The sequence below is a fragment of the Haliaeetus albicilla genome, chromosome 9, assembly GCF_947461875.1.
Source record: "Haliaeetus albicilla chromosome 9, bHalAlb1.1, whole genome shotgun sequence".
Classification (NCBI taxonomy): Eukaryota; Metazoa; Chordata; class Aves; order Accipitriformes; family Accipitridae; genus Haliaeetus; species Haliaeetus albicilla.
The window spans coordinates 26,320,337-26,347,723 of NC_091491.1; the positions used below are offsets into that span (position 1 = coordinate 26,320,337).

The 27,387-nt window shown below is 39.6% G+C and overlaps 1 protein-coding gene across 2 annotated transcripts in view; it reads left to right on the forward strand.

Annotated features, from left to right (window-relative positions):
* Positions 1-3,013: 3,013 nt before the first annotated feature.
* The window catches only part of RASA2 (RAS p21 protein activator 2), a 53,764-nt gene continuing 29,390 nt past the window's right edge, over positions 3,014-27,387 (forward strand). The window contains exons 1-5 of one of the 2 annotated variants that reach the window (XM_069792209.1): positions 3,014-3,176; positions 10,074-10,179; positions 15,503-15,606; positions 16,660-16,754; positions 23,270-23,346. In XM_069792209.1, the coding sequence (XP_069648310.1) occupies positions 3,116-3,176; positions 10,074-10,179; positions 15,503-15,606; positions 16,660-16,754; positions 23,270-23,346 (443 nt within the window). In that variant the 5' untranslated portion in view covers positions 3,014-3,115. Of the gene's footprint in view, positions 3,177-10,073; positions 10,180-15,502; positions 15,607-16,659; positions 16,755-23,269; positions 23,347-27,387 lie in introns of those variants that run through there. The other variant, XM_069792210.1, reaches the window with a different exon arrangement.

A 27,387-nucleotide genomic window follows, 5' to 3' on the forward strand; every position in this document is an offset into this window, starting at 1 on the left:
TTTCTGTAAGTCTCTCCATTTTTTAAATTATGTTAATACATAATATATAAGATCCAGAGATATGTATCTTCTAATAGTTATTTCATTAGAAGATTAAGCAACACAGTTACCAAACGTTCCCTTCATTAAGGTCAAAACAGTGAATCGAGAACATGCCAGAGCTCAAGGGAAGTGATGGTATCTCCTGGCATCGTACCATTAAGGGTGAACACAATGCTGAGGTGAAGAGAATCTACCTGCTCAGTATCTTAAAGGACTTGGAAGACAGGTGAACTGCATTTAATACTTTTCAACATCTTAAAAATGTTTTCATGAGGACCTGAAACTTTAAAAATTCTTTTCTTTTCAATTCTGGTAGTAACCTTGCAGTACAGATTGTGTATTTTACACACTGTACTTCAGATCTTTTGGGACTACTGTCAAGAAATACAGTTCAGAATGCAAATATCTAATTGCATAAGGAAGTATGAAGATACGTACAAAATAGATTACACATATTCAAATTACTTCCCCCTTCAGCTAGGTGTCACTAGTCTGTAGCTTGCATTAAAAATTAGATTTAAGCTAAATCATGCAGGTCATTTTGGGATGGTCCTCGGGAGTAACTAAACAAAAAAATTTAGAAGTTGCTACATATAACAAATATGTTTTTCTCTATTTCAAATGCTAATTAAAAAGGCAAGTGGATCATCCCAAAGTTTGTGCATCTAAACAAAACGTTAGTCAATCTTCATTTATGACATACCCAAAATTAGAACAAGTATACTGAATGATACTGCTGTCTTCTGTGAAATGAGATAACATGACACAGCTAAACTACAGGCAGAAGCATATGAAGTAAGCCACAAAGTGTCATCATCACTTTCATTTGTTCTAAAATTCCTTAATATAGCAATAATCACTGGCAATTCAACACCTTAGCTGACATAAAAGGTTATCTCACAAGAGCAAAGATCCCCCCTACTTACCTCTTCATTGTTAAATGAAGAAATCATTCCCTTAAGTTTGCAAGTTAGCACGCCAGTGTTTGTCTTAACTATGTCCTTAGCTGAACAGATCTACCTGTCATACAGATGCTCCTAAAATGTAACTTTAAGAGAGGCCAAAAATAAACATTATGCAATTGAAACAGTATTCTGAATATAGTATGTTAGATTAAAACAAGGTGCTTTTTAAATAAAATGGAGTGTCAGGAATTAGACCATGGCAAAACTAAAAGTTGCACTGATAATGTCAATAGGAGGTCTGTGCTTCGAAGAAAGCTGATGCTAAGAAACAGTAAGCTCCCACTGTAATCGTAAGTTTTGAGAGGTATGGAAGAACTAGAGTCAGACGATCTAACTTTTAAAATGTTGCAACCCACACCTCAAGCATACATCTTCATTCTCGGAGTACTACCTTGCTACGTTTCTCAGATCAAAGCCCTGGGTTAGCCTCAGTTCACCAGCCACCAGTCAGACAGGGCAGCCAACCTAGAGAGCCAACCAGAGATAATGAAATCCTCAATTTGTACTGTGGAGGAACCTCCCATTTCCAACTGGTTAAAATTCAGCTTATGCAAACTCGTGTCTTTGTGCAGATTTGGGTTTTGCATGCATACAAATACATCCGTTACTGGTATGATGAAGCAGCTTATTCCCCACCAACCCTCTGCCTGCCACCTTTCAAACATTCCTGTCCTCCCCCAACCACGATGTGGAGCGTGGGGACGAGGAAGGAACCTCGCCGCTGCTGACAGGGCAGCAAGGGAGACGTTGGATGCAGGAGAAGCCACCAAGGAATGAGGCACAGCAGTGCCTGACTGTCAGATTATATGGCTCGATGCCATATCATAGCAATAATGGCAAGATTGGTGCAGGAGAAATAAAAAATGGTCAGAGAACCACAGCAGAGGACTTCAATTAGAGACAAATGACAGATGCTGGCGTGAAAGTTTCCAAACTTGCCTTTGCTTTAACAGGACAGACTGAGAGGGCTTTCTAGGTGCAAAGTGAAGAATCCTAGCCCTCTAGTGCTTTCTAAAACAGCTTTAGTCCACTAAACTACCTCTGTTTTAGGATACATAAGTCACTAAAGGCTTTCACCATACTCTGTGCCTGCAGGGCCCGGAGGCTGATGTACCCTCAGCGTGTACCCTAGTGTCACCAAACTGGACACAGTGCCTGCAGCCGACGGCTGGGTGGACGATGCAGAGCGACCTAAGACAGACAGACAGACGCCCACCGCCGATGTGGGACCGGGGTGAACTCCAGACGTAAGCAAGATGCCAGGGAGTTTCACATTTAGGATCTGTATCTCCAAGAAACGTCGGTATAAAACATGATGCGGAGGCCCTTTAATTCTGGATGAAGATGGGCTGCTGCTGCGCTTTATCTGTAGTCTGCTAACACCTTCAGGTGCCTTACGGCTGCAGTGAGCGAAGCATTGCTCACGGCAGTTTGCGGGCAGCACTGGGAGCTGAACCGTTTCCTGCTTGTTTTATGGCATTTCTTTTGTGGCCGAACAGGCAGAGGTGAACAAGTGACAGCAGAGAAGATCAACAGAAGCCATCGCGTGCTTTTCACAGAGACAGGCCACGGGCACACCAGAAATCAGAGCGACCGGCTCCGTCGCTCGTTTCAGCCCTTTAACGCGACGAATATTATTAATACGGTAAACACAAGCGTGTAAGGCGCCTCGCAGCTAGAGCCCCTCTGCCCACGTAAGAGCTACGCAAGGGAACAGGACAGGCGGGGCAAGCCGCGGGAGCGGCCGAGACCACCGGGCACCCGGTGAAGCGGGGACGGAACCGGGGGGACGGAACCGAGGAGCCGGGAGCTGCCGGGCGCCGCCCGGGCCGGGCCCGGCCGCGGGCCCCCCGCCGCCGCCGGCAGCCGTGACAAGGGCGGAGCCGCCGCGCAAGGGCCTGCTGGGAGACGGGCGCCAGCGCGCATGCGCCCCGCCGCCCCCCGCCCCGCTTCGGTCTCTGGTGCCCCCCGAGGGCGGCGGGCGGCGGCCGGCGGGGGGCGGAGCCGGAGCGGCCGCGGCTGGCGGGCGTGTGGCGGGGCCGGGCCGCGCCGCGCCGCTCCCTTCCCCCCGCGGCGCTCCGCACTGCGCAGGCGGCGGCGCTGGCGCGATGGCGGCCGGGGACGGCGGCGACGAGGTGCGGGTGCTGCAGAACCTCCGGGGGAAAATCTGTAAGTGCGGCGGGGCTGGGCTGGGCTGGGCGAGCGCCCGGGGCCGCCGCGCTCAGGTGCGCGCTCCTGTCGTGGCTCCGCGGCGCGGGCCGCCGCCGTTCCCTCTCCTTCCCCGCGGCGGGGCGGGCGGCGCGGCGGCGGCCGGGGGCTGGGTTGGGGGGGAGCGCTGCGGGGGGGGGGGGGGGGTGTGGCAGCAGCAGGGGCTCCTCCCGGCGGTGCCCCTCGGGCCCGGCGCCGGGGAGAGCCCCGCGGGGCGGGTGTGGGGGCCGCGGGGGCCCGGGCCGCGCCGCGGCGGCGCCGGGAAGGGGCTTTGTGGCGGGCGCGGCCGGCACGTGCTGGCGGGGGCGGGCGGGGCCGGGCCGGGCCGGGGTCTGCGCGGCCCCGGGGGCGGGCGGGACGGCGGGCTGGACGCGGCGGGGCCGTCGGAGCCCCGGAGCGGCTGGGAAGCATCCGTTGCTCCTGGGGTTTCCTTGAGTCAGCGGGCGAGCAGAAATGCCCCTTCCCGTCCGGACCTCGGGCATCGGCGTCTGTTTGTCAAGCAGAAATTGCGAAATTATTGATGTGCAGGAAGTCGGTGGTAGAGGGCTGTTCTGGAAACGGTCATTAATGCTTCTGTTTCTTTGTGTAGCGTGTGTGCGAGTGAGAGGGAGGCTGGTGACTTTATTTTGGTGGTTAGGAAGTGCTGACTAAAAATACCTACACGTTCGGTAACGTGGGAAACCAAAGGATGAGCTGGGGAGGAGGGGCCGGGGAGGAAAACAGATAGTGCGGTGCCGCTCGGGAGGACTTCAAAGCAAGGAGGAGAAACAGGATGTGCAGCGGCTTCCTGAAGGGGTATCAAAATACATTCATACAATTCGGATGCAACCCGTTTATTTCCTTTCTCACGCAGTCGATCGACTTTTTTGAGAATGAAGCGAAACAAGTTGAATTGGGCATGAGACTGGGACAGAGAACCGGTTGTGAAAATCTTTTGAAGGATTAGGTTTGGTGGAGGAATGGAGTCGTGTTTACTTAAATGTCGTCATGCAGTATGGACTTGAATGTGTCTTCAGTAAATAGAAGACTAGGTCATGCAAGCAGGAGACTGCATGAGGTATAGCTGGAGGTGCTCTCGCTCCAGCGTGTTTGCGATAGAGAGTGATTGATTGCCTGTTGAGTAGACAAGGCTGAACACACACTTACTGAGATCTTACATTGTTAGAAATTATCACAGAAATAATATGTGTTGGTTGCCTTTAAAGAAGAATACTGTTAGTTTGGGGGCTAAAGCATTAATTTCTGAAGCTGACTTATTTATTGACACCATTCTGCTTCTTAACTTTTATCATAAGGTTTTTTTTCAACACTGGACAACAAAACATTCAAGGAGTTTTACATTTTGTGATACTTGAACCTGATTTCTTCACTGTGAGGGTGGTGAGGCACTGGAACAGGTTGCCCAGAGAGTCTGTGGATGCCCCATCCCTGGTAGTGTTCAAGGCCAGGTGGGATGGGGCTTATGAGCAGTCTGGTCTGGTGGAAGGTGTCCCTGCCCATGGCAGCGGGGTTGGAGCTAGATGATCTTTCAGGTCCCTTCCAACCCAAACCACTCTATGATTCTATAAAAGTTTTTCCATTAAGTATTAAAAGACAAAACCCAAAATGTCTTGAAACTTATGTTGAAACTCTGGATTAAGCCTGCAGTTGTATTGTAACTTTGTTCAATTACCTGGCAAAAGTAACGGTGAGCTGAGGTCTGTGACCTGCTTCCTAGGGAACACATAAAAGGCTGGTTGCCAAAGATTGACCTGTAAGAACTGTATGAGCCTACCTGGAAAATGAGCAGAAGTAACAGCTGCAATAAAAAATGTGTCTTGAAACAGTATGAAAATCAATTTGTAAACCTACTTATTTCTTCTTACAAAACAAAAACAGTTTAAAAAAAAGGTATGAGTTAAGTATGCTGTGGAAGCTTGCGAACCCTAAAATCCCTAGATGCTCTTTTGGCTGCTTCTCATAGCGCATGCTGTTTTATTTTCACTTCTTGCTAGTATTTTCCTAATGTGTTTTTTAGGGGAAGAGCCTCGGAATGAACAATAAGAAACAAAGGTAATAATGTAATACCCTTTGATCTGGAGGGATTAGCAGTAGCAGACCTCACTTTGGAAGTTGATGTTCATAGTTTGTAAGAATTCCTTGTAGCATGTTTCTTAGAAGTGGAATACATTCCGGTGCCTAAGCTTTGTTGGCATTTAAACTACTACAGGACTTGACGCTGACTCATTTTATATGTGTTGCATGAGAGAGAGTGGTAGTTTTAATGAGCTAATGTCAGTTCTATGTAATTCTGTATGTATAGAAAACACCATCTGCAGCAAGTTCTTATTTATACTGTTGTTTTACAATGCACAAATAGATGGTAAAATCTCAAGTTAGTGATGTTATACAAATCATCACAATGGATTTAGAATTGAGCCATATACATAAAGCTGGCTTAAATAGCCATTACATACCTAGCAGTGAAAAAACAGAGTAGGAACGCATTTGTAGTCCCTGGTACTCTCTCTACTCTCTCTGTTTTGTGGGATGTCAGTGTTTGCAGCCAGTCTCCTGCCTCCAGTTTTCAAGTAAGAGGCAAGGTGAACTGGTCTTACCAGTTAAGACCCCGTAATATTTTTTTAAATATGGTATTAGACTTCAGCAGGTTTCCACCAGAAATCCACTGAAAAGTCTGTCTTTTCTTTATGATGAGTTTTTTGTATTGGTGGCTCTATTTTGTGTGTCATAGTAATGACAAAAGTGCTTTACAAAAGTAAGTGGATATCATGTAGATTTAGACATATTGCATAGTGTAGTGTTTTAAGCTTTATAACTAGCTTCTGTTTTCATTTTATGACATACAGTAGTACATGTTTAGCTGGTAAGTGATTTTAGTTGCTTTGAATTTTTTGGTGTGTTTACTGAAACCTGTCTTAGTGGAGCACTTGGAAAATGACTGTCGTCTCCCAGAGCTCATCTGACAAAATTCGGGACACATTCTTTTTCAAACTTCTTGCACTGAGTTGTTAACACTGTGTGGTTATCTCGGCTTATGCTGCACTTCTGTAGTGAATTTAATTGTTGCTATATAATATGTTTAGTCCTATGAAGCAAATACTTAGGAGTTTGTGTGCATAAATGTCTTCTAAATTTCTTTGTTCTGGGTCCCTGTCAGAGGATGTGCACTAATGCGCACTTTCACTTGACAGAGGATATTGTGAATAGCATTTATCTATCCGACCTCCTGCTTTTGCTTGGTTTCTGATGCACTGTTAACAGTGAACAAGCTTTACCTTGATGTTTTCATGTAGCATCTATGTTTAAAAAATTATGCGCAGGCATGGGAGTTTGACAGAACTGTTGAATTTGGTAGGTTGCTCCATTGCCGTTATTACTAACTCATAACATTAATGTGGAGAGTTTGAATTTATTAAGTGTTGTACACCTGAATTCCTATTGATCTAGCACTTGATTTTTTTTATTAGCATTGCATCTTTTCCCTTTTGTTTAGGTTTGACCTAATCTTACTTTGAAGTGAGGTTTTACTGGGTTATATAGAGAACCTAAACAATATTTTCTAAATATTTTAAAATCCAAACCAACATGTATAATTGGCCAAAGTGTGGGTGTTGTGTTTTTTTTTTTAATTGCTATTATTATTTTTTTGCTGTTTTCCCAAAAAAGCTGAGTGGCAATAAAAAAAGTTAATTTGAAAGTCAGGTAACTAATTGCAATTGTGAACTTCTATGTTTTCAAAATAAAAAGGTTGACTTTTGGTATTTTAGTGATGCGTTTAATGGTTTCCCTATTGAATTAGGCTACTGCATGTGTCATGTGAAAATAATTTGTGGTTTAAGTTAGTCCGGTGACCAAAACTGGTGAATTGATATGGTTAATACAAAATAAATAAGTCTGTTATTGCTGCTGTTTCATCACTTGTGCGTTTCCCCATTTGAACTGCAAGTTTCAGTATCACACTGTATAGTTTTAAATGACAGCCTCTGTGAAGAGGCTTGAAATAGTTCCACAGTTAGATCTGAAATTGGGTTAACTTCTCTCTTTTCCCCAAAACAGCTTTATTTGGTGTTTCTGACTAACCATTCATACTACCTACACTTTCCAAACAAACCCTTGGAAAACTCTGGTATACATTTCCTCAAGATACTTCTCTCGCCTCTTAACTTTTTTCCTTTGCATCCTTTGAACAGTGAAACATAGGCAGTCTTCAGAATTCAGAATTGCATACTTGATGAATGCACTGAAAATCTAAACATTCAAGCAGATATCTGGTGTTGTTCATACTTGATTTTTATGCAACCATTATAGCCTTAGGTTTTCAGGAAAAAGTAAGACTTAGTGTAATCAAAGACTTGTGCTCTTTTTATCCTATCTCCCCCCCCTTCCCCCCCCAAGTAAATAAGCTTCTTGGAAGAGTTGTACCTCTGTATAGCTGAGAAGTTTCCCACAATCACAGATATTGAGAGGTATTTGGAAAGATGTGAAATCTCATGCTCTGTACTTCACCTGACAAGTGCTCTGAGGTTATTTTAAACTCAGAACTGAGAATCATCCCCTCTGCCTCTCAAAAACCTCAATAAATTTGTCTGTGCCTTAAAGCTAAACACTGGGGCTACATAATAAAAGTTTTTGTCTCATTAGAAAATCAAAGCTTCTATTTCTTCTATTTCCTTCGGTAGAAAGTTCCTTTTAATATTGAAAGACTGCAGTATAGTAGACATAAAAATTGTGAATTATGTAGAAATATTTAATTTCTACTCTAAGAAAACTCGAAACTATAATAATTGGAATTACCTTTCAAAGTCCGGTGCCTTTACAGTGCCAGTTAAGTAATGTTATATCTTAAATATTTTATGTAAAAGTAGGATGGTGAAGCTACAGAGTATTAACTGAAAAATAAAGATTCTTATCAGGAACACCTGACAGTTCATGCTTATTAATTACAAACTACAGTATCAGAAGCTCTCTCAGGATTACTAGCCTCTTTCATGAATTTATTTTTATATTTTCTTTCATATGTTTTATTAAAGCAGCTTTTTTTCAGACGGTGTTCAATCTTTGATGCTTTTCTCAGTTCTTCTGCAGTATCTCACTTAAGAGTAACTTTGAGTTTAGTCTCTTTTTGGAGTCTAATAGCATTAAAAACCGGTTCTGTTCATGTCTCTCAATCTGTCAACATTAAGTGTGATGTTTAAAAATAATATGTGTACTTCCTCCTCTCCCACACCCAAGTTGATGAAAAGCTCATTGATGCTTCTGGGAGCACAAGTTTTAGTTGTGGAAGTTATTTAAGTTTCATGCTTTCCCTCAGTGTACATATGCCTGACTTGGAAAACATCATGCATGAAGTTCATTCTCTGTTCCTGTTAACCTGTCAGTTTCTCTGCTCAGATACGGTTCTGGTAGCCTTTCCAATGCCAGGCATTACTTACTTAGCTTTTGAGACTGTAATAATCTATTTAACACCAAAAAAAAAAGGGGGGGGGGAGAGAAAACAAAATTCTGATTTTACTTCTTAACAGCATAGACAATAAAGCTGACTCCACCATACTTCATATCTGCAGTGTTTTAAAAAGGAACATATGTATGACACTTCAAATCTAGTTTCAAGCTGTGGTCTGTGAAAATGGAGGTGTTATGTTATTCAGACATGATAAGTAATTAAAACTCAATACTTTGGCATAGTTTTTATCCTATTACTTTTTAATACCTTATATAGAGTTTCGATAATGATGATCCCACACTTCATTGGGAGAGGTATTCCCAGTAGCAGGTAAGGATGAATGCTACTGTAGAAGGTCCTGGTTAAGACCTAATGCAGAATAAATTCTGGTTGCCTGTGTTTAAGATAACAGTTGAAGTGGAACAGGGACAGAGAGTGGCTACTCACTGATTAGGAGCCTCTCATATGACAGAGTACCAGAAATGCTTGTCTTGTTTCTTTTAGCAGAATAAAAGGTGGAAAGGGTCTGTTCGCTGTCTTCAAAGACATTCGGAGGGGAAGCAAACATCCAGGGGGAAATAACTATTTAAGCTAAAGGACAGTGTTGCTGTAAATAAACGTAGATAGCTGCAGCATTCGGATCTTGGAAGAGCTCTCTGATTTGAGCATTGGGAACTGCTTTTATCTGTAACTACTTAGAAGTAACCATTTCCAGAAAGGGCTGCCTGATGTCCAGCCTGTGTTATTGCAGTGGTCTAGACTCAATATCGAGCAAATCCTTGTATTCCTGTGTCTCATTAGAAGCTTCCTTTTCTATTTGTTCCTATCCATGTTGCATTTAGTCAGTAGGTGATTTTCCCCCTTCTGCTAGACCAGACAGTTAGGAAAAAATAAACAGTATTCATAGCTGAACCTTTGAAAATACATCAGTCAAAATCAGCTGTTCATTGTGGAAAATGAAACAGAGATTTGATGGGTAAGTTCTTGTTAATCAGCATCCTTTAGCCAAAATATTTGCAGAGAAAATACCAAGTGAACAATAGCTTGGCCAGATCATGTCTTGGTCTTATGACCTAATGCCATATCACCTCAGGCTGCAAGCTTCTCGGATTTAGCAAGCCACGCAGGGTCAAGCTGGAGATAAGACCTCTCAAGGGAAAGTGCAGGTGCTGCAGGAAGTGGTGTTCATGAGTCAGTGTGCTGTCCTCCTCCTGTCGACTCTCATTCCACGTGAAGCTGGATGTAGCGAGTTCTGTACACTATTGGATCTTACGAATTGAAAATGAATGCGTGAATGCATGCTAACTGAATGGAAAAGTACCTTTTGGACACACAGTAAAACTGTTAAATTCTTGTGCCTAATATTTTGTGGGTTTTCCCCCCTCAATATTTACAGTCATTTTTTTTATTTACAGATGACGCCAAACACTTAGTACCCAACAAAATGAGAGACTTCTTCTGTACCATAAACTTGGACCAAGAAGAGGTTTTTCGTACACAGGTAGTTGAAAAATCTCTAAGGTAAGCTTAATTTTTAAATGGAGGTGATAAGCAAGACTGCCTCACTTCAGAATAAAAACAAGATATGCATCAATGTGCATGTGCTTTTGCTTGTACCTTTTTAAAATGAGAGCTGGCTTGTGGCAACTATTCGGAAACATTACAGCAATGTGTAAATTGTGAGAGTAGTTGAAAGAAGATAAAACTGAGGCTTGCAAGTAGTACAGTGCTTTTAAAATGAAGCATGCTAGAACATATTTCACTATTACTTTATACTGTTCCATTGGGCAGCATAACATTCTTTTTTTTTGCCAGGTTATTTTCAAGGGAAAGAAATCTACCTGATACTTGTTCTCCATGCCATTTCCTCCTTCTGACATGCAGTTGGTCTGTATTGGTGGAATTCCGCTTTTAGTGTCTGTCTTGTAAAACCTGTTTCTAGAAAGAAGGATCAGGAACTTTTCCATATATAAGAGTTCTGTGTGCTGTGGGATGTGGGAAAACCAAATCTTAAAAAAACTTCCCCTCCACGCCTCCCTTCTTCCTGGGTACAGCTTCACTCCCGAATTCTCTACCTACCCCTCACAGTGGCGCAGGGGGTTGGGGAATGGGGGTTGGGGTCAGTTCATCACACGTTGTCTCTGCCGCTCCTTCCTCCTCAGGGGCAGGACTCATCACTCTTCCCCAGTTCCAGTGTGGGATCCCTCCCACGGGAGACAGTCCTCCACGAACTTGTCCAACGTGGGTCCTTCCCACAGGCTGCAGTTCTTCACGAACTGCTCCAGCATATGGGTCCCTTCCACGGGGTGCAGTCCTTCAGGCACAGACTGCTCTGGCGTGGGTCCCCCGCAGGGTCACAAGTCCTGCCAGAAAACCTGCTCCAGCGTGGGCTTCTCTCTCCATGGGGCCACAGGTCCTGCCAGGAGCCTGCTCCAGCACGGGCTTCCCACGGGGTCACAGCCTCCTTTGGGCATCCCCCTGCTCCGGCGTGGGGTCCTCTACGGGCTGCAGGTGGATATCTGCTCCACCGTGGACCTCCCTGGGGTGCAGGGGGACAGCCTGCCTCACCATGGTCTTCCCCACGGGCTGCAGGGGAATCTCTGCTCCAGCGCCTGGACCATCTCCTCCCCCTCCTTCTTCACTGACCTGGGGGTCTGCAGGGCTGTTTCTCTCACATGTTCTCACTCCTCTCTCCGGTTGTAGTTTCTGTACCTGCTGCAACTTTTTTTTTTTCCTTTCTTAAATCTGTTATCCCAGTGGCACGCACTACCACCGTCGCTGATGGGCTCAGCCTTGGCCAGCGGTGGGTCTGCCTTGGAGCTGGCTGGTATTGGCTCTGTCAGACATAGGGGAAGCTTCCAGCAGCTTCTCACAAAAGCCACCCCTGTAACCTCCCCCACTACTGAAACCTTGCCACGCAAACCCAATACAAAAAACCCACAAATTTTGGGGGGCATCTTAAGTAACGCACACGCACACCCTCTCCTTCAAATTGAGAATTTTTCAGGTGATACGAAATTAATATTTCTAAGTTGAGAACATTTTATTAGGAGTTAGAAGTCAGTGTTCTGAATCACTCTTTGCCCATAGGTGCCTTTCTGTCTCTGCTGACTACATAGAGAAGACCTTCATCCTCTGAATTATGGGTGCATTTAGATTCACAGCATGAGTAGGGTTCCAAACAAACTGATGAAATGTAATAAAATGTCATCCTCTATTAGCAGCGACCAGAGTTGGATGCTTACACTTGATTACTAGTGTGTGTCCAGTTATGACAGCTGATACTTGTTCCAGAAACTTAATTATACCATCTTGTGGCTTATTACTCTGTTAAGGTAGAATACCGTACTAACGTAGAGGTACTGGAAGGGAAGATGAAAGTTCTGATATCTTCTTAGTCTGAAAACTTCATAAATTGCTTTTTAGTAAGGTGTAGTACAGTATAATTTTAGTCACAAATAAAACTTTGAATTTAATTGTTTTGTTTTATTTGTTTGCTTTTTCTTACATAATTCCCAGTCACTGTAGTCTGGGTTTTGTTACTGTATTCTAGGTTGCAAACTTATACTAGCTATAATCTAAATTTTATTATAGTTACCTGCTAGTTAAACATCTGTGGAAGTAATTATCACTAGAATTAAAATTATTTTTGACTACAGTGATTGAAAACTAATGACAAAATGCATTTTTAAAATGTGCCAAGAGGTTTGGGCTTCCACCAGCACTGGGACTATTGTTAAAGTGCAGATGTGAAGCAAATGACTTCAAAGTTAAAAAATCATGAATTAATACTGAAGTGAAAGGAGGATATTTTGACTAATGACTCAAGAAATATTTCCTGACATGGGTGTGATTTCTGTGGGTTCTGAAGAAACAAAATTTTTTTCCCTTGGAAAGTTTAAAGAACATCTGTGAGCCTCCTCAAATATCTATGGTCAAGTATGAGGAATTGGGGAGGGGAGGGATTGTGGTATGTGTGTGTTGCATTCTTTATTTAAACTAAATTAAGTTTCTTTTTTTCAAACTGAACTTTGTGTGAATGCAAGGTTATAGCAAAAATTTATTCTTTTCTTGATATAACTGTAGCGCTTATCAAATGACAGATCCAGGGGCATTGGTAAGTTTCTGCCATAGAGCTGCCAGTTTAATGTAACAAGGAAGGGAAGAGCAAATGCGGCTGTCACACATTTAAATTTAATCTTCTGTATTACTGTAATCCAGTTCTTCCTGTATGACAGTCTGGTCTTCCTTTGAATTAGCACTGTCTTCTAATTTTGTATCCGTCACAGTCTTTAAAGTTCTTGCATCAAAGTCACAAATGAAAGTGCTAAACTGACTGAATCCCTGAGGAACAGGTTGAGTAAGTTCTCCATTTTAATTATTCCTCATTGGTATAACCTATATTAGCCCTTCAGCCAGTTCTGTATCCACCTAAGAATTTCTTTACTAATCCTTTGTATTCTCCACCTTAAATTTTCTCTCTGTGTTTCATACTTTGCTAAAGAATAATCAACAACTGATTCACAAGGCAGTGATACTAATCTAGGTAAGGAAAAACATACCAACATGAATAAAACAATGCATTACCTTCTATTTGTGCTCATACTATTGACCTGCTCTTTCTTGCCAAATCTGAGACTTCGTGTAACGTTGAGGTCAAAATAATGATTGTTAGTGGCTGATCATTCTTTGGCGAGGGGGGGATATAGTTGTGGAGTTTGCTTTAGCCGTAGGATATGACTGCTAAATAGGTTTTTGGAAATCTCTACTAATAGTATCCATCCCAGACTAATTATCTGATTATAATTGGATGCATGGAGTTATATAGATCCAGCAAGAACTGGGACTTAAAACTTAGTGATACACAGAAGTTGATGTTGTACATCGTAGTCTAGTGTTCTCCTTGGGATGCCTGACTAAAGCTGAGTTAGTAGCAGAGTTTCCCTTGATACCAGTGCCAGCTAGTTCACCCACTGTTCACTCTTTCTGCTGCAAGATCTCTTTGTACTGGTGTAACTATTATTTGTGTTGCTATTAGGGGAGCCATATCATGGAATTGACCCAAGTTTAAAATCAGCCTTTGTTTCATCTTTTTTTGGTCTGATTTATTGTGTCAGTACAATTAAAATGAGCAGCCAAGGTAATAAGGAAATTGAGGCTGCTTAGGGCTGCACTGTTGCTAAAGGTAATGCTCATGAATTTATACCTTTAGTGGTAGTGCTGACAAGAAGAACCCAGCCCTCAAAATCAAAGCTGAATTTGTTGCCTTTGAAAATTAGAAAAGAAAAAAAAAAAGTGGGGACCTGAAAAAACCACAAGCAAATTTTTCAACTGAGAATTCTTAAATTATTTTTCAGTGTAGTGCAAAGGCTAATACTGGTTTGTCTGCTGTGAGGCCTATGGTAAAAGGTCTATGTTTGAACAAAAGGAACATTTTCACTTGTGAAGTTCCTCATAGTGAATTCCTGCAGTTAAACCTGTTTTTTTCTAAAAATTGGTTCTAGAATTTTGGAATACCAGATTTTTCACCTGTGTTTTTTCAACACTTTTTAAATTAGTTATCAGCTCTTCTCTTAATTTATTTAATGAACCATCCGTCCTTAAGCATTTGATGTTTTTTTCTGTAATTATTTTAGATGGAATAGAATAGGGATGATATCCTATTCTTCCTGGTATCCTTTTGGGTAGGTAATACTATGAACTGGTTATTCCAAACATAAGCATATCTCTATTAGTGCAATAAAGTATTGTAGCAATATCGTGTCAGAAGGGTACTTTACTGGGAAAAAAACCCCAAACCCTTTGTTTCTGGGTTTGGTATAACTGTCATCACAGTACTTCTCTGTAGAAAGAAAGCAGAGGCTGAAATTAGTTTCATGAGGCTGCACACCTTTCCCTGTTGATGTTAATACGTTGTAACTGAAGATATTTTAAGTCTTTAAGAATCCAGTAGTTCCAAAATAGCAGCGTTTGTTTTTTTTTTGTGGATGCACTTGATTTTCAGAATTCACAACTTGCAGTGACACAAATAACATTGTGGTTTTGTTCTGTCTTTTGAAATACAATGTTCTGACTGCTGGCTGTGATTGCATCAATAAGTACTCATTAAGTTTAATGGAAGTATAAATTCCTTGAGTGAAGATGCCAACACGTGCGATGTGTCTAACACAGAGGAACCCAGAGTCTTTTTACTTGGAGGGGTCTGTGAATGGCAGCTAGAGCAGGGTGAATTGTAACCATTATATTGGACTTCATTAGATGGAGAAATGTGGTGACCACTCCAGCATGTGGGAGAACGTGCGTATTTGAGACTAACGTTTCTCTTTTCCACTGTTCTGTTTTATAGTTGCTAATGCTTATGGCTTATTTTTATAGGTCTGAATCTTTGAGCATCATATTTGACACAGAAGTTAGAGCTAAACAAATGTCTGTTAGTGAAATAATTCCTAAATTGTGTTTTAATGTAATTTAATCGTGTACTGAATGAAAGAAGAGAAATACAGAACTTGTGTCTCAGGAAGTCATTTGGGGTGCGTAGAGAACCAACTAGAATAATTTCAAGACAGAAGAATAGAATTGAAATTACAGAGGAAACAACACTTTCTGTGTGTGCACTCTGATTTCTTTTTCTGAACATACATAAGGCATCCTCATGAAGTTTTAACTTGCAGTGTTATTGTATGTTCTTGTAATGAAATGGTTGTGCATGGCTTTGATGATAGATAAGTACAGTGCTAAAGGCTAAGGTCTGGGACTGCGGTAAAAATGTAGCATTTTAGTGTTTGTCTTCTGTATAAGTTACGTGAAGTGTTTTTCTATTTTAACTGTCAGTCTGTCTTTTCAGCCCTTATTTTGGGGAAGAGTTTTACTTTGAGATTCCAAGAACATTCCAGTGGTTGTCCTTCTACATTTATGATAAAAGTGTTTTACAAAAAGACCTGCGTATAGGTAAGTTCTGGGATACTGACTATGTCTTCGATAACATTTGGTTATTTTCAGTATCATTAGCTGTAGTATTAAGGATACAGTTATTCAAGTGATGCATTTTTCAAAACACACTATATAGTGCACTTAAACTAAATGTTCCTTTAAAGTTTGAAAAGCAGGATTTTGTTTCCTTGCTTTATCCTATATACTAAAATACGTTTATTTTTTTAGGCTGATAGGACATTTTATAGTCTTATAAATATATGTCTCAGTACATTTTTTTAAATTCTAGTTGTTTTTTCTCCAGTTCTGTTTCATTGCAATATTTGAATAATTGTCACTACCTGTAGGTCTTTAAAGAATGAATTGTGGAATAATTCCACAATAATTGCAATTGTGGAATAGTTCTTAGAACTATTTATAGATACTCGTATTTATATTTTCTCTGTTAGTGGAACCTTGAGAAGTTGCTACAAAATGCTTTATGTAGCTTAGGTGAAAAATTACAGGAGGTGGATTGTTTTGTTGTTGTTCCCCACTGCATAATGGCTCTATTGCAGCTGCTATTTGGATATAGTTGCTATAAATCTCTAACAGTCTGCTGTGGAAGAAGGCTTCACATTACTTAAATTGAGGAAGGAAATAATTTGCACCAGGATGCCGGATAATTTGGTATAATAACAGCTTTCCAAATAGCAATCAGAAGAGTAAAAGGCATCTACCTTCAGTTTCCTATTTAAATATTCTTCAACACCGTTACTGTTTTCTCAAATCTTTATTATGTTATTTCCAGCCACAAGTGTGTTCTTCATTTTACCTTATCTTCTTATTAGTGATATGCAAGATAATGCATCATAATAACTTAAATTGGCTTTATATAAACTATTTTTCTGCCTTACTTATGCTTTGTGTTCTTTGTTTCTATAAGCTTTTCATATAGTGTCATAAGCTTAAAAAAACCCCTAAACTAAAAGAGAGTTTAAACAAAAATCAAGCTTCAAATCTATTTAAATATTTGTCCTATTCAGATGAAAGTGATAATTATTCTTGTCTCTCCCTGTCCCCCTCCCCCAGGAAAGGTGTCAATCAAAAAAGATGATTTATGCAATTACACAGGAAAAGAGAACTGGTTTATGCTTCAACCTGTTGATTCTAATTCAGAGGTTCAGGTAACTATTAAATTGCACTTCTACGTTTTTTAAATTAAATATAGATAAATGCATGTAATGGTCGAACTTTATATTGTAGCAGATGGAGGTTAGCGTCTGTCTAATTCTCGTGAGACAGTTGTGCCTTTCAGCGTGATTAGAGAATAATGCATATTCTACATTTCTAAATTGTCTGTGGTGTTTCTCATGATACTTAAAACTGGCAGAAGACTTGAAGCAACTGTTTGGGAAATGTCTTAACAGTATTTTGATGTCTAAAATATTTGCAGGCGGAGCTATGTACCTGAGACAGGTGAATGGTTTAGGAAACTACTGAATCATTTTTTTTAGTCAGTTTTGGTGTTATCTGAAATGATGACTGTTTATGTGACATGAAATAGTTGAAGTCTCCAAAACTGGAGTTATTTGTGCTGTGCTCATTTATCTTATTTTGAAATACTTTCTGCATTCAGTATCGAGTAAATTGTACTTCAGAGTTGTATTTTGGTCTGTGATTCAAGTTCTTCTGACAGGATTGTTGTAGTAATACAAAAAAATGAGTTGGCTCTAGAAGTTGTAGCAGTTCTGTTTGTGGTTTGAGGAAGAAAACAGAACAGTATTCTTGAGAATCTCTTAGCCTTGTTGCTGTGTAAGCAATTTATTAGATTTTAATAGTTTTTTCAGATTTGCCTTAGGGCAAAAGTCTTGAACTTGGCAGTGTTTGTATTTTTCTAGTAACTTGGAAGTCTCTCTGGGTAGGGTGGATCCTGTCCATTTTTACAAGAGGTGAATGTGCACAGAATTCTCAAAAAAAACCCCAAAACCCCACGTTATTTTCCAGGATTAATAATCTATGAGCTGTAAGTTTAGCATGCAGCTGTTGGGTATATAGGAGGGCATGTGATTGCTTTTCATGAAGACAGATTTTTCAAAACATCTGAATACCACTTCCTCTTATCTGTTGACAATTGGTACTTGTTTAGTTCGGATAGAATATGATAGAATAGTTCTGTCGGAAGGGACCTACAGATCGTCTAGTCCAACTGCAGGTTGTCTCATTCTTCTTAAAATTCTTCCATCTAATCACTCTGAATATTCTAGAATGTCCTTTCCAGATATAAACTGAAATGCAATTTCTGCTTTGATTTAAATATTGTCATGTTTGCTGTGTTTTTCTCAGTCATAAAAAATGTATTGAATGAAAGATTACTTTCTGTCATAATACTACCCAAGTATGAAAATTCAATGAAAATGTTCCACTAATAGAATTTAGCAATTTCATACATATTGGAAATAAAAAGTTTTTAATTTTCATGGCTTTGTAGCTCACAGTGGAATGTAAGCTCTTATTGATAATTTTCTATGGCTGGGACAAGTGTAAAACACTCTCCTGCATGATGCTTCCATTAAAGGATAACCTTTCCTGCGAAGGTGCGTGCTCCTCATGTTAATCTTCCCTCGAGTTAGAGCATTTGGGTAGGTTTCTCCCCTGTCCTGCTTCCTTTTTCCACGAAATTTGTAAGAGCAGAGCTGAGACCAGGTCCCGTCTGCCAGATTTGGCTGAAATCTTGTTGGTTTGGATGTGCGATGCTGTACTGAAATGTATTCCTAGGAGATTCCCAAGATTCTTGGTGGGACATGACTGAAAATAGCAGGATTTTACATAGTATGTGTGCAGAAAAAGTGTGTGAATGTTTATAAAGCTAGATAAGTTTGGGAGACAAAAAATTGTTTTCAGTTGTGCTCTTCTCCTTATGGCACCATACATGTGGTTGACATTCTTTCCCTCTAGTTCCATCTATGAGTATTTTCCAAAATTTATGATGGGTGCAAAGCAATCGGATGGCTTAGAAGCATTTTGTTTTCCTCGGCTATATACACACATTGCCGTTTGCTTGGTTGGGTTTTTGTTTGTTTTTTTCCCTTAAATTGTCATTTGTTTCAAGAAAACTATATTTACTGTGTACCAGTGATGTATTTTTCATAGGGGCTAACTTTGGTATAATGAGCAGCCTTAGTGGCCAAGGTGCATATTGAATATTGTGGTAGGGATTTTGTACATCTACAAGCCATATACCAAGTCATAAGTGCTTTGGCGCTAGCTGTCGTCGTCTTTACTAATCAGCATACCTTGGATTTTTTTTTTCTTTACAGTTTATTGATTTTTATGGTCTGTATGGGGAATTGTCAGCTCTGTTGTAGTAGGACAAATGAAAGTATCACTGGAAGACGTTGGAGTTTGTTAATAACTTTGACACTTTGTAGAAAGGCTTAAAAGTCTATTAAATGCAACATTTTGTCTTTTGTGGAATTACCAAGAATTAAACTTGCCAATTCCTACAAAATGAATTTTTGTACTTCAAAAAGTCCTGAATTGGCAAGGTGGGGAAATAAACAGACCAGTCATTTTCTAAAACCACCTTAGTTGTAATAAATTCAGGACTTCTCTAGGGTCACAGTCCACTCCTAATGCAGAAGCTGTAGACCAGTCACTTTCTATTCTGATTCCACAGCTTTGTATGTACAGGTAATCTGAAGTGGAGGTGATTAAAAGTTCAGCAGAGTAAAAGCACTATGTGCCTGAGTTAATATAAGTTTTTGGTGAAAGAAGGGTGATAGGTATTTCTTTTCAAGTGTGTATGGGAGGAGAGTGGCCTCTCCCCAGCCATTGAAAGTATGTAAAAATTACTTTTGATTTTTAGAAAGCATCTGCTCTATGTTTTGGTCTTAGCTGTTTGGGTTTTTTTGCTACTCGTTACAATATTATGAATGGATATTCATCTTGTGTTCTTAAAACTTTTTCCTTTGTCTGCTAGTTCTTGAAAAGTAAACATGAATGTGGGAATACTAAGCAAATAAACTAGCATTTGAAAAGTTGGGTGGAACAGACCATATTTAACTGGTGCAAACTTGTTTTTATATATTTATATGTATGTGTGTATATATATAAAAATCTTGATGCTTTCTAAAATGCAGATAGCCTCAGCATGCTAACAGAATTCTTAGGATTTCTTGCCTCCCCCCCCTTTTTTTTTCTTAAATCTTTATTTAGCTGATTTGAAATGAGGTCTTATTGTTAAACATGTTGTCGATCTTTGTTATTCTTAGCAAGAAACATTTTGTAGAGATTTGATCTATACTTGCAAGATACATTGATAAGGTCAAAATCTTTCACACGCTTCTAAGGTTTTGAAGGTAACTTTAACATTCACTGTTCTCTTTCTTAAAATTGGTAGGATTTATAATTATTGAAGTAAGGTACTCCTAATAGATTCCCCTGGTGTTCATGTAGAATGTGTAAATTTGGAAGAAATTGAGATGAAGCCTCAAGCCAGCTTGTAGATTCCTAGTGGCTCAGATATCTGGGTAAAGTAAACCTTGCAGGGTTATCTGAGTTGAACCGATATTCCTAATACCATGGAACTGTCGGCCGTTACATAGTGGTAGGAGCTCAGTGTGGTAGACAGTAAGATGTAGTACATTTCAGAAACGTGGTATATGTTTGCTCTAATGTAGAATGGGAAAGCTGGGAAAAAAGCTGATGGAAGCTGATAGAACCTGTATCTGCTATGTAGACATTTTTGCAGCAAGCACACAGAATTAACAATTCAGGCGCTACTAAATGTGGGAATATTATGTAATTTGTTGAGTATTCTAGATCCCCAGTTTCACCTTCCATATGCCACAAGGACTTTAGTTTACCAAGGGTGCTTCCCAGTGGATAACCTGGCTTATTTTAGTGGTTTGGGTTGGTTGGTTTGTTTGGTTTTAATTACAGTTGTCTAACTTTTGGTTTAGAATTTTTTTGCTTCTACTGAGATGTTGACATAGTGTGTATGGCATAAAGATGATCTTTCTTATTCTTACAAATTCAATAGTTCAGTTGTGATGTTTGTTCCATTGAGTTGGGGGAAGTGGAAGGAAGAGGACGGAGAGTTTAAGAGAAATACTATAATCTAGATTTTTTCATGTTGAGGGAGGAACTGGAAAATAACTGTTTGCATTTCTAACTCTGTTTAAACCCTCCCCACTACCCTCAATAACTTTCCTAAGCGTAGACTACCTTTCAGATGAAAGGGTATGCATCTCTTCCTCCTGAATTTAAAGGAGAGAAGGTTTTAATGAAGGAAACTAATACTGTCAAAAGTTACTTTGTGGTACACTTGGAACAGTAGTGTGATTCTGTATACGGAATGTGGGCACAGTATACAAGCACCTATTGGCATAAGTATTTAAAATACAGTATTAGCCCAGTGTCTACTTAAGAGCTTTAGAAAACTAGAAAACTTGTATTTATTATAGATAGTTATAGTATTTAATAATGTGGAAATGATCAAAATATCAAAACTGGGGGGGAGAAAAAAAATCTTAAAATACAGTGTTAAAATGCAGTAGCAACTCTAAAAACAAAACTGCAACTAAATTGTTTTTTGTAGTTCTGAAGTTTAGGTTGATGATTTGGATGCTCTGGTTTTGGCTTCTTTGTTATTATGTGAATCTCAGTCACGTGATCAACAGCTCCATCTTCTAGTCAATATCTGAAAATTGATTGTTAATCCATTTGTAAAGTTAAAATGGTACCTACCTGCCTTTGACCAACCCTGAAATCTGCAGATGAAAAGTGTGTTCACATAAAGTGTGCTGCTTATTTATTGTATAAGAATGGCTGATTTCTCTAAGTTTTGAACTAAAGCCAATATGTACAACCACGTTTAAAACCCAGTTGCACATTATGTCAAAAGTTCCGATATAGATCTGCAGATCAGCCACTTTAGGAAACCATTGTGCTGCACTCAACAAAAAAACCCAACAAAAATACCCAAAACTCTCCATACATGTCAGGCAAATATTTACTTAGAGCCATGTTACTGTAGTCATTATGGTGCTGAGTTTTGAACAAATTACATCTACAGATAGTTCTCAGAGCAGTAAACTTGCTATTTTACTCTGACAGATGAGTGTAGAACACAGGATTTGTGTTTAATTTTTTAAAAAAAGCAAAAGGAATATGTTTAGGCCATTCACAAGGTCTGCCTACTAAAACTGGTTAAGTCAGCTATTACAATAAATACTACTAATGTTGTCTTTTCATTTATCATTCAAAAACTTTGCCTTGTAAGGCTGTTGGCATGCTTCTCAGTATCCTGTTTTTATCCTGTAAATCTATTTTTGTAATTGAGTTTCTCTGCTTGACAAATATTTTCTTAATGTACCTGTGTTCCAGTCCATGTAGTAACAGTTTGCAAAACACTTGGCAGGCATCCCAAAATAGTTACATTTAAAACTTCCTTATAAAAGAAACTTCACTTCTCCTCCCATGTGATGTACAGAGAGAGAAACACAGGCCTTGCCCCAGGGGATTTACAATAAAAACATATCAGTTTTATGCCAAAACATAAGTGCTATAGAAATGTGTGCAAGGTCAGCTAAAGGTTTTACTTCCATTTTAGTGTTGTACAGCAAAACTGTAGTTCAAATTATAGCTTGCTTCCTTTGCCACATGTTACAATTACCTTCCAGGTCCCTTCCATAAAAATCATAATTGTGGACAGACCAGTGTCACCTGATGTTCCATTTAGTAAATAGACAAATTCCAAGAATACTAAGGAGAACATGGTTTAGAGGAAAGACTCTGTCAGTGTCTGGTTATCTTAGATGTGGAAGCAAGTACAAATAGTCAGGCACAGGAAGGAGTAGCAGTATTGTTCAGGCAGTAGATATTTGCAGCAAGGTTATAGTACCAAATTTTGGTCATCCCAAGAAAGTTGCATATCATGGTTTGGAGTTTTTGGAGCCTGTTATTGAGAGGGTAGAGTAGGCTGGCCCTTGCTGAGTTCTGAGGTTAATCCGGGCTGTGCCATCAGTTATGGATTCTTTTTCTTGGTACGTCCTACTGTATCGGAAAAAGAAAAGGAGGAAGCCAGGTCAGCAATTATTGTCACGTTTTCCTCTCCTTTGGTTGTATTTACTGTTCCATGAGTACATCAGCAGACTTCATGAGATAGTTGACAGCTGCACTGGGATGGACAATAAATTTCTAAATGATCTTCAGTCTGGTGGGATGGACAGGATTTCACAGCTGATTATTAAATGTTGCTGGTTATGGCTACTGCATACTATTCTACTTTTCTAAATGTACCTAACTGCCTTTAGAGTCCAAGGTAATTTTGGAACTTTCTCCTGAAATGCTCATAAATTCACTGTCTGTGAAAGCCGAGAGGGAATTTTGCTCTTTGTAATTTCTCATGCTGGAAGAAATACTTTTTTTCGTGTGTTAAATCTGTGGAGGCTGGACCAATTCATGTGCTGTGTGCAGTTGAGGATAATGCTTTGCTTTATCTTTGTCTCTCAAAATTTAAATGCATTCCTCATACTCTAATTGCAGGATACATGCTTTAGAATAGATATTTGCTTGAAGTAGATATATTGGAATTACCTTAAATAGCTTCTAACTGTAAACTGTATTATTGTTCTAATTACTACTTTTAAAAGAAAGGCTTTTAAAACTATTTGTGTTTCTCTCTCGTTTTTTTCAGGGAAAAGTTCACCTCGAATTAAAACTGAATGAACTGATAACAGATAATGGATCTGTGTGCCAGCAGCTAGTAGTACAGTAAGAAAATACATTAATCCTTGAATATTTAGTTGTTTGATAGAACATTATGTGATTTGTCTCTCTTAATAATAAATGTCTGCACATCCTGGTACCAATAACATTTTTCTTTTTATATGACTTTCCTTGGAGCCTACCTTGCTGAGGGAGTGGGTACATGCTTAGGGACCTCCTGCAGAAGATTTGCACAACTGCTCATCTCTGTTGCTCCCAAAGCACTCACTTTTATTAGGACTCAGCATGGCTGTCTGGTATCATTAGTTCAGTGTCTTGTACTTCCAGTTGAATTGGGTCTGGTGAGAAATCTAGGAATACACACTGCAGCTGACAGCCAGAACTTGCAGTACTGCTATTACTGACAGGGTTGAGCTGATGGTGGTGGTGTTGGGAACAGTGTGACACTTTTTCAGTAGTAATGTTTTGGTTTGCTAGGTGATAATCCACTTTTAGTTTTGCTTCAGAATTACTTTCTCATGGTTAACCATGGAAGAAATGTTCACAGAAAAACAAAGTACAAGAGTTGTCATTCTGGAGCAGCATAATGTTGCCACATTTCAGTAAAATTTCTTAGCAACAACTTAAGGAGTTTTCACTACTAAACTTAATTTTGACTCCAAAGTGTGAAGACATTACAGCATGTTAAAGAGGTTCATAGAAACAGTAAATTTTGGTATATGTTATTTTTAAAAAGACAAATTTCAGCAGTATTAAAGAAAAAGCACAGAATGAGACATATTGGAAGATACTAACCAGTCTGTAGTCTTGTATTGTTACTCTTAGAGCTGTGTTTGATAATGATCCTATGTGATGGCTTTGGGAGTCTGAATACACAGATTACAGATGTGAGTCACAGAAGACCAAAATTCCACATGTACTGGTCATTCTGTTTCTTTTTATTCATTATTAAGCAATACATTTAAGGCCAGAAATTGGTAAGAAGCTAATGCAAATACAACTGTAAAAAAATGTTTTGACACTCATAAAAAGTTTGTCTGATAAGGGCATACTAGAAGTTACCGGTCTCTCTAGAAACTAATCCTATTCTTTATTTTGGAAGGAACAGCCTTCTAGATTACTTGCTGCTGGGAGACTGTTTGCTTTTATTGAAGAGACAAGTGGAAACCAGTGACTTGCAGAGAGACTCAGTGAGATTGACAGCGTTCTCTTGTGACTCTTCTTTATGTTCTCAGCATGAGTAAGGTTCAGGAGAACAAGCCAGTCTTACTGCAGTTTTTTCATTTTTTGTGCTTCAGAAAGAAATAAAGGCTTTTCTGCACTTGTCTCCTCACAAGTTGTGGGATATAGACCATGTGAACAAAAGGGTACAGACAAGGGGCTTATAAAGACTAAGGGAAAATTGAGATTAAAAACTCAAAAGTTAGTAAGATTCTTTAATTTTGCTTTCCAACATTGTTCATTAACTTATAGTTATTCAGAGAGTGAGGGTTTTTGTTTGCTTGTTTTTTTAAAATCTTCTCTGACAATTTAGTATGAAAGAATGGGTTGTATTGCGAAACTGTGAAGGGAGGAAATGGTATGTGGTCTTCCGTTTGTCTCAGTGACTTCATGTTTAGATCAGCTCCAGGGAGGAGGGGGAGACCATTACACTGTCAATTTTGCTAATGTGATTTTCATTATGAAGTTTAAATTACATTCTTCCTGTCTTAGTCAACTATCTAAACCAAGATGAGTAGTTTAGTTGGAACAAGACGTAGCAAAATAATCTCTTTGCTTTTCTGTTACTTAGTTGGTATGAAAGGGGAAGCTAGTTCTGTGATAGAACTAAGCTATTGTAGGCTTATAATTCAGGTAAGATATGGAAACTTGCTGTACATCAATGTGTATTTATAACTTAAAGATAATTCTGAATGTGTTTATACTTGTATAGTGGGTGGCAGCTTGGTTCATAGGGAGTCCTCCTGCTCTTATTTTTGTATCCCACTTGCAGCACAAGGCAGAATTAGAACAGCTTTTCCCTCATGTGCTATTCACCAAAAGCTGGCTGGAGCTTTATGACTTCGTGTTTTATTCCCAACTTAACTTTCTGATAGATGTCATTTTTTTAATTTAATTTTTTATGTATCCATGCACTTTAGTCTAAGTTAATTTTTTTTAAACATGTTTGGATTTTTCATATGATGAAGAAAAGGTGCTTTAGAAAGATACTGTTGCAGATTGCAGTTTTAAGTAGGAAGTGGATTACTCACTGTGCCCTCTCTTAGGATCTCTTTATGACGGAGATAAATGATCAAAAGGAAGCCAGGGTTCTCTCGTGGTTGCTGTAGTCACCCGCTCACTGACATGTGGGAGAGGACTGTGCGTTAAACACTGCAGTGTTACATCAGTACTTTTGTCTTCATCTAAGATTATGAAATGCACTGGAGTTCCTTAAACTAAAAATGTTTAGTAGTATTTTATCACACATGCTGATAGCCTTGAAATAATTGGCTGTGTAAGTAATATATTGTACATAAATACTTTTTTGGATGTACATGTGAGAGTATGAGAAATAAGAGATCTCTCACTGGATATAGTATTATAGAAATGGATGTGAGGGTATTTTTGAGACCCTTTTGATCTTAAAGCATGAGGAACTTACAGAAAATACATGTGAGATTCTCTAATAGAAAATTTAAACTCTGAAAGTCTGCTTATTTCTGAGGATAGTTAGTAAGTGATGCACTTATTGCTATGTTTTGGTAGTCACCAGGCCCTGAGAAGTCATTGTATTAGTAATTCCTTTAACAAAGCTGAAAGATAGGAAGTAGCAGAGCTGTGACTGAGTAAAAAAAATCAAAGAGTGGGCATATATGTATATTTCCCTCCCTGCCTTTTCTCGATCTCTCCAAAACAGAAAGTATTGGCTAAAGAAAAAAAAGTAATGGAAAAAATAATTCTTAAAATACAGGCTATAATACTTGCCTTTCAGAGCCATGTTTTACTTCATGTCCAGATCAGTCATGTCTCAATGTAATGAGACAGGGAAGCTTTTTAAATCTTCACCAGTTAAATTTTTTGTAGGATAAGAGATTTCTAGATACTTGTGCTGGCTTCTGTGCATGGGTAAGTTTCTAATGGATTTTCACTATGTATTCCTGAGAGTCGAGAAGTTCCAGAGTTGAAAAATAGTAGCTATAACATGCACAACACAAGATTAAAGGTCGTGTTAAGCACACAGACAAGAGCAAGTAATTCAAGGGCTGTGATTCTGAGCGTTATCTCAAGTCCCCCATCACCTTTTTGTTTATGGCTGAACCAAAGTGATAGAATTAGATCTGACTAGGGGATGGATTCATATTATTTTGGTTCTGTAGACATGGTTGTAGAGGCTTTTTTTGCTGGTCTTCTGGATGGGTTTTATGATGAGGATTGATTTAAAAACTGAAGATAATTCCAGTAGGAAGCAATTTGTAGAAGTTAAGGATTTGGACAACAGAGAGCTGATGATGATGTTAGCCTCTTACAGCTAATGTGGGAGGGAGGAAGGTTTCATTTCTTGTGCTAGTATGTATAGTAAAACCAACTTTTCCAAACAAGTAGTTGTTTGGAAAAGAACATGTGTTTTTAGAAAGAGAAATGGTGCTGCATATGATGAAGGGATGGTCAGTTGTCATACAAAGAAACCAGGAATGCAATTCCTCATGTTTCTTTCTTTGTCCTCTGTCCCCTCACCTGCCCCCTTCTGGTTTTGTTTTTAATTTAGATCCTTATTGGGGCTCTGTTCCCCAACGTTCTGTAAGGGAAGTAAGCTTGGGGAAGGATAAATATTAATATATTGCAAACTATGTTTGTATCAGTGAAGCTGTGGGTAACACTCAAAAAACCCCCTCACTTCTTAAAAACTGGAAGTTTCCTTCTTCTGCTCAAGTTGAGCCAGCAGTGTGCCCAGGTGGCCAAGAAGGCCAACGGCATCCTGGCCTGTGTCAGAAATAGTGTGGCCAGCAGGAGCAGGGAGGTGATTGTTCTCCTGTACTGGGCACTGGTGAGGCCGCACCTCGAGTCCTGTGTTCAGTTTTGGGCCCCTCACTACAGGAAAGACAT